Source organism: Urocampus carinirostris, chromosome 16 (genome assembly GCF_059441175.1).
Source record: "Urocampus carinirostris isolate Australia breed hairy pipefish chromosome 16, RoL_Ucar_1.0, whole genome shotgun sequence".
NCBI classification, from domain to species: Eukaryota; Metazoa; Chordata; class Actinopteri; order Syngnathiformes; family Syngnathidae; genus Urocampus; species Urocampus carinirostris.
The window spans coordinates 5,169,060-5,179,431 of record NC_142364.1 but is presented as its reverse complement, the minus strand read 5'-3'; the positions used below and the strand labels follow the sequence as shown (position 1 = coordinate 5,179,431).

General features: G+C 40.1%; 1 protein-coding gene across 1 annotated transcript in view; it reads left to right on the top strand.

The window, feature by feature from the left end:
• Window positions 1-1,855: 1,855 nt before the first annotated feature.
• The window catches only part of LOC148350041 (calmodulin-regulated spectrin-associated protein 1-B-like), a 28,975-nt gene continuing 20,458 nt past the window's right edge, over window positions 1,856-10,372 (top strand). Inside the window, exons 1-2 of the mRNA XM_088355645.1 lie at window positions 1,856-2,128; window positions 5,441-5,619. Coding sequence (XP_088211771.1) covers window positions 5,442-5,619 — 178 coding nt within the window. The 5' untranslated portion in view covers window positions 1,856-2,128; window position 5,441. The remainder of the gene's footprint in view (window positions 2,129-5,440; window positions 5,620-10,372) is intronic.

Below are 10,372 nucleotides of genomic sequence, written 5' to 3'. Positions count from 1 at the left end.
CCTCACAAAGCTAGACGTCACTTCCGGTAAGTACCAAGAAGTAGCGCCCCCGTGAGTCGGGGAGACTAAATTTCGTAGCATTTGTAAACTAAATTTGGGATTCACGAACAGGAAAAATTTAATCCCTGTCAATTTATACTTTACCCGTGTTTTATACTGTACGTTTATGTTTTTATCAATTTAAATCATATACGCCGTATAGCAATTTTTGTACAAAAAAAAGAAAAGATTAAAATATACTGCTACGTAGCTTATAATAAGCGACACTGAATTTACTAAGAAAGATGCTGAAATAATTTCCAATTGTTGTTTATTTGGTAAATAAAATAAACTTGTAATAAGTCTAAGATATAAAGGTATGTGTTAATTCTTTTATTTCAAATTGTCTTTCAAGATGACATGCATGTTTTTGGTTTTTCATCAAATAATCACCCCCCAAAAAAATTTGACTTATACTCCAGATATGTCTTAGTCGTAATAACATGAGAAGCAACACACCAAATATACTTGTTTTTATTCTACTTGGTCTGTTTTGCTGTGAGTAAATAGGGCCGCGATTTGCACTGTGTTATCTGGTATGAGCAAGGGCCAGTGATACATGGCACAGCGTGGAGGCAGGATGCCGGACAAACATGGCACCGACATACATTTTTCGAGCTATGATTTTTCAAATAAAAAATAACATCTATATGCTAGTTAATGTATTTTCGCCTGAAATTTAAACCAACGTTTGTTTACAATGTGCTACACACTTACCCATTCACACACTTACATACTGATAGCAGCGTCAGCCATGCAAGGCAACTACCTGCTTATCAGGGACATTAGAGTTTCAGTGTATTGCCCAAGGAGACTTTGACATAAAACACAGAGGAGTCAGGAATTGAACCTACGACCTGTTGATCCCAAGACGAGCGCTTTACTGAATATACTTTTTTTTTTGTACCACTAGAAAGCACTAAATATTACACAGTTTCTTTAATGAGGAGAGCAATCGGCTAAGGTTGCCGAGTATGAAATAGGGAGCAATTTTTAACTTCTAAGACTTTGAAGTCAAGTCAAATCAAGTCATTTTTATTTGTGACACCCTTAATCACAAAGAGACTCAAAGGGCTGCACAGGTTATTACACAGACTATTTTTTCAGACTATTATGACACCATCCCCTGATCTGAAACCAACATGAGGGCAAGGAAAAACTCAAAAACCTCAACATGAAGAAAGTGAAGAAACCTTGAAGTGAATTTATTGCTCATGTTTAAAGGGATCTGCTATAGAAAGTTCTCTTGCCTTGCCCTGTCTTGTCTTGTCTTGTCTTTTCTTCTATCCTATCCCATCCTATCCTATCCTATCCTATCCTATCCTAACCTATTCCATTGTATTATGTTCTATTCTATCCTATTGTAGTCTATTCTATTCTAGTCTTTTCTCTTCTCTTCTCTTCTCTTCTCTTCTCTTCTCTTCTCTTCTCTTCTCTTCTCTTCTCTTCTCTTCTCTTCTCTTCTCTTCTCTTTTATTCTATTCTATTCTATTCTATTCTATTCTATTCTATTCTATTCTATTCTATTCTTACTTTTACACAATGTTGCTGCCAGTCGTCGCACTGTTTTCTGATGAACATACCATTAAAGCTCGTTTGGAAATGATCTCTAAAAAAATAATATCATTTTGAATACAACATGTTTAATTACGAAAGTAATGGTGTAATATAATGGTTTTGTTCACGTTTGTTTGTTTTTTTGTATACAGTAATTGAATGCATCGTTGTAGTCACCCTATACCGCCCCCAACCGGTCAATCAATGTACCGCATCCTTGATAGCGAGCGGACACCTCGCCTCTCCCATCCCCATAGAGACAAGCTCCGAGCGGGCTTCCACTCCCCCGCCCACTGCTATCAACGATGCTAGCGACTTTAAATTAGCGTTTGGAGAATTTCCCTTGAATGCCGACTTCGCGTGGGTTTGCCAAACGGATTTGCTTTCGTTTATCACCGCGGGATTAACTCGGCGTTATCCTGTGGTGCGCGCGGGGCAGGGAGGAGTCCTTCGCCTCGCCCGTCATCTCACCCCGAATGATGAACCCGAAAACGGAGGCGAGCGTCTAAAAGGAGCCGATGTGCCCTTAAAGGTGAGCTGCTGCGTCTTTTGTGTTTGTTTTTAAATAAAATGTCGGTATAGCGTCGCCTTTCACCGGTCAACATGTCTCCGGTCGAGACGGCTAATGGCACCATCATGCTAGCTGCGCTTTTTTCGGAAGGGAGCTAATAAAATCATTGTGTTTATTTGATGTCCCAGTTGATTATATTTATAAAAATATAGTGTTATTATTTATATCGCCAAATCAATGCAATGCATTTGTTCTGATTACGTCACACACCTTACCTGCACACACACAGTAATTAGCCATTATCTCTAAAATTAGAATTGTTTTTATTATAATTGTAATTGTTCACAGCGATATTAGAGATGACACTCTTGGATAAACATGTAGGCATAATAATACTTAATACTTCAAGCAAATAAGTAAAAAAAAAAGATAGGCATACCTGTCTAGCTCCAGGGCTCCATGCCCTTACAAACTGTTGTATTTTCCCTTACAAAATACAAAATAATCTTACATCTTTTTTTTTTCAAACGTGTTTATTTATGTATCTTAACATGTTATACAGGTATTGTACATGTGTTTCGTTATATCATATATATTGTTAATGAACATTTTGTTGTGAGAAACTGAGTTGCTCGACATGAATGAGGTTTATTAAAAGAAAAGTTCAAAAATGAAGTCGCTTGGACGTTCACTGTAGAAGGAAAAAATTCATGCAAATATAATTAAGTAGAATACTACATTTTCTTATTCAAATTATTGCATTAAATTATTGTTGGTAATATACTAATTAAAGGGATAACCACAAACCTGTCTTTTTTCATTTTCTCTTATACTTCCTTTTTTTTCTTAACTTCTTTATACAACACAATAATTCGTAATATAATGCATCAAAGCAAGTGAGCCGTTTGAAAGCCGGCTCTCTTTAATGAGTTGAGCCGAAAAAGCCGGTTGTCTAAAAAGAGACGGACTTCCTTTCACTACATAACTACCACATGAATTCCGAGGCAGCAGACGCATGCGCACAGTAGCATCAAACCGCTCGCTTCGTTTGCAACGGGGGAAAAAACGATACCGAAATAGAGGATACCGCGGCGAACTCCTTTGACTTGATGTATTTGCCGTCTCGTAATAGTCGGTGTATACCGGATGGTACCCATAATTAACAAGTTTGTGTTTTTCCGTTCAGATTTTCTTGTACATCGTACACGTCTTAAAATGCATAATAAACGTACTTTGTACGGCAAAAACGTACAGGTTGACAGGTATGGATAGGTCATAGTTAAATGAGCCTAAATTTTATGTTCATCAGAAAGTAATGCAATGACATGAGCAGCAGCATGTGCAAAAGTAAAAATAGAATAGACTATAATAGACTAAAATAGACTATAATTCTCATCTCATTAGCTGCACCGCTTATCCTCAGTAGGGTGTCGGGGCTGCTGGAGCCCATCCCAGCAATCATCGGGCAGTGGGCAGGGGACACCTTGAACTGGTTGCCAGGCAATCGCAGGGCACACAGGGACAGACAACTCGCTCGCTCATTCCCACCTATGGACAATTTGGACCGGCCAATCCAACTGAAATGCATGTCTTTGGAATGTGGGAGGAAACCGGAGTGCCCGGAGGAAACCCACGCAAGCACGGAGAGAACATACAAACTCCACACAGGAAGTCCGGTAGCTGGATTTGAACCCACACAGGAGGTTCCCAAGACCTTAGAAGTGTGCCGCACACGCGCTAACCACTGCGCCGCCGTGCTGCCTTAGACTATAATTGAATAGAAAGAAATAGAATGGAATAGTGGTGTTGTCTGGTGCACCCTATTCCACTAGAGGGCCCCTAATGGGTCTGGAATTGGGACAAGTGTGTCCAATCACCTCCCACCATATTTATCCTGTGCCTTCATAAGGACACTTGGGAAAGCACCCATAGTCGGGTCATCATCATTTTTCACCATTCATTTTCACTTCATACAGCCATCACTGTTTCTAAAGTCATCCTGCATTATGAGGGTTGTTTTTCCCCCCCTACAGTTTTATTGTTGTTTTTGATTATTTGTTTGTTTGTTACCTCGTTCTTGTGTTTCTAAAAACAATAAATATCATCCTTTTTGAGCACCCAAGCTTCTGCTTTTGTTTCCTTTCATTTGGGTCCACCAGCGATCATAACAAGATAACAGACTAGGGTTGTCTTTACTGTCATTGAGATCGACACTGTATGCAACAAGATTGGAAATGCACTTCAGGGTAAACATGTAATAAAGATTTAAATCATAAAAAATATTTTTAAAAAACTGTCAGGATGAATAGGCAAAAATGTGTACAACGTAGTGATTAGACCTGGCCTAAGTAATAATAATAGTTCAATGAAATATATTAGTGCTTTTTCACAACAGCGCAATGAAAAGAAGAGCAATAACATTTACCAGCAACAAAAATCCCCAAATAAGTCATAAATTATACATTGTCTGAGATTTCTCTCTCTCTCTCTCTCTCTCTCTCTCTCTCTCTCTCTCTCTCTCTCTCTCTCTCTCTCTCGCTCTCTCTCTCTTTCTGTCTCTCTCTCTTTTTTTTCTCTCTCACTCTCTTTCTATCTCTCTCTCTTCCTCCCTTTTTCTCTCACTCTCTGTCTCTCTTTTTCCCTCTCTTTGTTCCTCTTTGTCTCTTTCTCTCTCGGTCTTTTTACCTTATCTTGCTCTCTCTTCCTTTTTCATTTTCTCTCTCTTCTCTCTTTCTCCCTCTCTCTTTTGCTTTGCCCCTGTTATTTCTCCTTTTCTCTTTCTCTCTGGATTTCTTCCTTTCTCTTTTTCCCCCTCTCTTACTATTTGTCTTTTTATCTATTTTTTCTCACGTTTTCTCTCTCTCTCTCTCTCTCTCTCTCTCTCTCTCTCTCTCTCTCTCTCTCTCTCTCTCTCTCTCTCTCTCTCTCTCTCTCTCTCTCTCTATCTCCCTCTCTCTCCCTCTCTCTCTCTCTCTCTCTTTCTCTCTTTCCCTGTACCATACTCTCTCTCTTCTCTCCCTCTCTTTCTCTTATTTCTTTCCCTTTGTTTCTTTCTCTCTAATCTACTAGTACAGCCCCCGAGTGAATGTTTTGTCTATCGTGTGGCCCCAGAGTTAAAATGGGTTTGACACCCCTGGTCTAAACACTTTTCGTAGTGATATATTTTCACAGTGGTTCCTAAAAAATACTCTTAAATTAAGCATTCTTCTTCTGCAAATGGGCTAGGATTACCGGTAATTTGTTTGCAGTGCGTATGCTTTATTATTTCTGCCTCTTTTAATTATATTAGGGGAAAAAAACAATTGTATTGTGCTTTTTGTGTTATGGTTTCAGCATGGACCTAGAGGTGAGTGCTGGACCGGGCAACAGCACCAGGAGGAAAGCAGCAGAAGATGGAGATGCAGGAGGAGGAGGCGTAGAAGTTCTAGTGGTACCGCCGGATCTGTACGACTCTGCCAGGGCCAAAATAGAAGCAAATCTGAGATGGCTGCTAGCCACAGCTTACGGCTTCGGTAAGACGTCCTTGTGCTGCTCAGGCAGTTTTTGCACGCGTGGTTGAATTATTTTGCAATTTATCGGTTCATAAACTTAACATTATTGAACATGACACAGTCTTGACTCAGACTGGCTTGTATCTATTGTAAGGGGCTCATAAAAATACAGATAATCGAGGCAAGGGTACCAATTCACTTTCATTAGCTTTTAAATCCACTAAACAGCATCATCTCCAAACAGAAGAGCAGCTTCAGCGACAGACTGCTTTCACAGTCTTGTTCCACGGACAGACTGAGGAGATCATCTCTTCCTCATGCCATGAGGCTCTTTAACTCCACCCGGGGGTGTAAAAGCCCACATTGAACCCCACCCCCACATTTGCATACTACCCTATTTTTATTACAGTGTGTATTTTACGTAGCACTATTTAAATACTCTATATCGACACGTTATTTTGGGTATTTTTGTATTCTATATCTTTTATTTTATTATTTTATTTTCCAACACAAGGATACTGCTGGAAGTGTGAATTTCCCTACGGGTATGAATAAAGGATCTATCTATGGTATCTATCTATTGTATCTATGGTATCTATCTAGCTATGGTATCTATCTATCTATCTATGCTATCTATCTATCTATCTATCTATCTATCTATCTATCTATCTATCTATCTATCTATCTATCTATCTATCTATCTATCTATCTATCTATCTATCTATCTATCTATCTATCTATCTATCTATCTATCTATCTATCTATCTATCTATCTATCTATGCTATCTATCTATGGTATCTATCTATGGTATCAATCTATGGTATCTATCTATCTATCTATCTATCTATCTATCTATCTATCTATCTATCTATCTATCTATCTATCTATCTATCTATCTATCTATCTATCTATCTATCTATCTATCTATCTATCTATCTATCTATCTATCTATCTATCTATCTATCTATCTATCTATCTATCTATCTATCTATCTATCTATCTATCTATCTATCTATCTATCCATGGTATCTATCCATGGTATCTATCTATGGTATCTATCTATCTATGGTATCTATCTATGGTATCTATCTATGGTATCTATGTATCTATGTATCTATCTATCTAACTAGCTATCTATCAATGGTATTCTAACTAGCTATCTATCTATGGTATCTATCTATCTATTTATGGTATCTATCTATGGTATCTATCTATCTATCTATCTATGGTATCTATCTATCTATCTATCTATCTATGGTATCTATCTATCTATATATGGTATCTCTCTATCTATCTATCTATGGTATCTCTCTATCTATCTATCCATGGTATCTATCTATGGTATCTATCTATCTATCTATCTGACCTTTCGGCTCTTCATGTTCTATGAGAAATGGCTTTTATTGAAGTTAACTGCCCACAATGTATGCTGGTTTAGCGCTTTTGTGTGTACAGTATATTGGTAAATATATTGTAAATACATCTATATAAGGGTAAAGGGCTGTGGGCATACTGTAATGCTTGCCTCTCTTCATGTGCCAAAGGCTCTTATACACAGGTCACTAGCCTCGCTACTTCCTGCACTGAAACTGCTCCACATTGACAAGTCGTGTGCTCATGTGTGGAAAGTATTCCCTTTAAAGTGGGTTTTTGTGTCACTGTGTGACAACTATCCTTTGGGCCGATCATTAGTCATCCCCCAAAAACCTCAGACTATATCAACCCTTGCAGAGCATTAATGTGATTGGATGGTCCTGGCGCCAGCAAGAAGAAGCAATGCAGTGTCGTGAACGGGAACCGGATCAGGACCCAAATGCGTGACGTTTCTCACAGAAGCTTTTATTTTACGGGAAATGGGGAGTCATGCACGTTAGGCAGCGGTCTGGCGTGGAGAGACAGGAAGCCAGTGACCGACGAGATAGATTCCAATTGCCCGAGCAGATATCGGACAGGTGGGATCGATACAGGACAGGACGGGACAGACAAGATTGATAATAGAACAAAATAGAATATACCTTTATTGTCATTGTTACAACATGGGATATATTGTGACAACGAAATTGGACGACTCCAGTTCCACATTTTACAGTGAGGATAAGGAAAACAAAGAGATAAAGGAACAAAGAAGATGTTTTAACTGTCTTTGTTGTATAGGCTTTGTCTCCTCCGGAGGGGGGGTGTATGACGGGGTTGGGGGACAGACAGAGATGGGGGGATCCAACTGGATGTTTGATCTTACTGTACACACGGTCCAGTGTTTTTTTCCCTTATTGCTCAGTCCACGTATTGAATGGATTTGGGAAGTACAGTCCATAAACATGCCCGATTAAAGTCGCCGGCGACGATAAAAGCTACGTTGGGGTGTGCAAGCTGCTGTTTATTGATAGCAGCGGGCAGGAGATTTAGCGCTATGCTAACGTTAGCATCCGGTGGAACGTTAGCATCTGGTGGAACATAAACAGCAAGCACAATGACCACAGTTAGCGCTCTCGGTAGATAGAAGGGTTACTCTACACGATACTGCTAGAAACTCTATATCGAGTGAGCAGTGTGTGTCACGAGGCGAAGTGGAAGGGGTTCTGTCACGTGGCGTGGTGGAGTGGAAGGGGTGACCGGACCAGAACGGAGGCAGGAGGCAGGAACTGAGAGAACTCAATTGCGTGACGATCCATAAGTTTTATTTAACAAAATAAAAGTTGTCCAAAACTCCGGGACAAGACAAACAAAAACATTCTTACACTCAGAACAGAACGGTACAGAGTTCCTCCGGCACGAACTCAACAGGACAGGGCATAACAGACGGAAAATGTGTAAAACTAAAACAGGACAAGGCATAGCAGACCGGGGAATGTGTAATGAGCCAGCGCCCGCCAAACCCACAACCCAGCCTTAAGTAGCAGACCAGCAATCAGCTGATCTGCTACAGCTTGAGTTCGGGGGCGCGGCAGACTGGTCGCCACGGCGACCGTGACAGTGTGTGTCAATGATTCGGCCGTTATGAACCAGGATATCGAAATGAACAGGACAAACAAGACGAGAACGAAAATTGGAGAGAATAATAAACAGGACAAAGATAGACGGAACAAAATTTGAAACCAATATTTAACAGGACAAAGTAAACGGGAACAATACTGGACAGGAAATACCAACAGGAAAACAGGACCGGGTCAGAACCCACGTCTTGCGGGGCAGAGGTTTGTTGACAGGCTGACAAAGGAAGAGTGAGAGCACTGAGCTTAAATAGACGGAAAGCCATTCTGTCAACGAGCCACAGCTGGCGCCACATGGGCGGTGCCAATTGGGCGCCATGGCAACCATGACATGCGGTCTTTGCAGATACTATTACTATTTATATTTTTTTACCCATTTGCACACACAAAATGTTTATAATTTTAAATTAATATGATTAGAGAAAATCATTCAATATAACAGACAATCCCACATAGTTTTTTCACCATGTTGCGAAGAAAAAATGGATAATAAAAAAAATATTCATAAAGTGTCAGGACCAGAACGGAGACAGGACCCACTTGCGTGCGTTTCTCACAAGTTTTATTGCAAGAATGGGATAGGGTTCCGCCCACGATCCGGTGGTTGCTGGACGCGGGAAGCAGGTTGCTCTGAATGCGGAAGTAGATCTTCCGTGGCGAGCGATCTATCTATCTATCTATCCATCTAATATCATGACATACCTACCGGCTGTCCACGTGCCTCCTGACAAAGTATGTGTGGATTATCGTCTTGGAGGAGAACTGAAATAGCTCTGCGCTACGTCCAGGCGGGTTGGCACAACATCGGCTAATCACTGCTAAGTCGTGTTAGCTTATGGGTTCAAAGACATGGAGGTTGCTACTTTGCTTTGACGTTTCCTTAGCGCAGGGATGTCAAACTCAGTTTGGCTCTGGAGCCAGATCCATTCTTTCTGTTCTGAGGCAGGCCAGATCAGTAAAAGAATGACAACTCCATTTTTTTTAATCTTTGTTTTTCAGTCTTATGCCTTCTTATTCAGCCCAAGTTATTAACTTACCCGACATGTTGTAATCACGGATGACAAAGGATCTTTTCTAAACGCAACACATTTAATCACAAGCAATGCTGGAAAAGATTGGAATGTTTGGCAACGAATGTGTCAACTGGTTTAACAGTTGAATGCAGTTTTACACATGAACCAACTCACTTCGTTATACAAACTCTGCCCTCTGGTCGCGAGAGAGAGCATTTGGTTTGCATTTATTAAAAAAATAAAAAAATAAAACTTTTTATAGAAACCCAGAGAACTGCTTCTTTTTTTGAAATACTCCGGAATTAATGGCGGGCCGGATTAAATCATTCAACAGCCCGCGGTAGACTTCAAACATGGCAGACAGAATGTGGAAAAAAAACAGAAAATTACAGTGTTTGATTTTTAAAGACTGTGATCATGGTGGGAAATAAGTGCAGTAATTGGTCAATATCAAATGTGTTTCTCAATATTTTGTTAGGTACCCATTTTGGGCTGTAACAGAGCCCAAACATTTTCTGTAACCCTTCACAAAATTTTCACACACTGTTGCTGGTATTTTGGCCCATTCCTCCATCCAGATTTCCTCTTGCGCAATGATTTTTTGGGGCTGTCGTTGGGCAACACAGATTTCCAACTCCTTCTTCACATTTTCCATGGGGTTGAGATTTGTAGATTAGCTAGGCCGCTCCAGGACCTTGGAATTCTTCGTACAAAGTTACTCCTTGGTTGTCCTGGCCTGTGTGTTTGGAATCATTGACATGCTGAAAGAC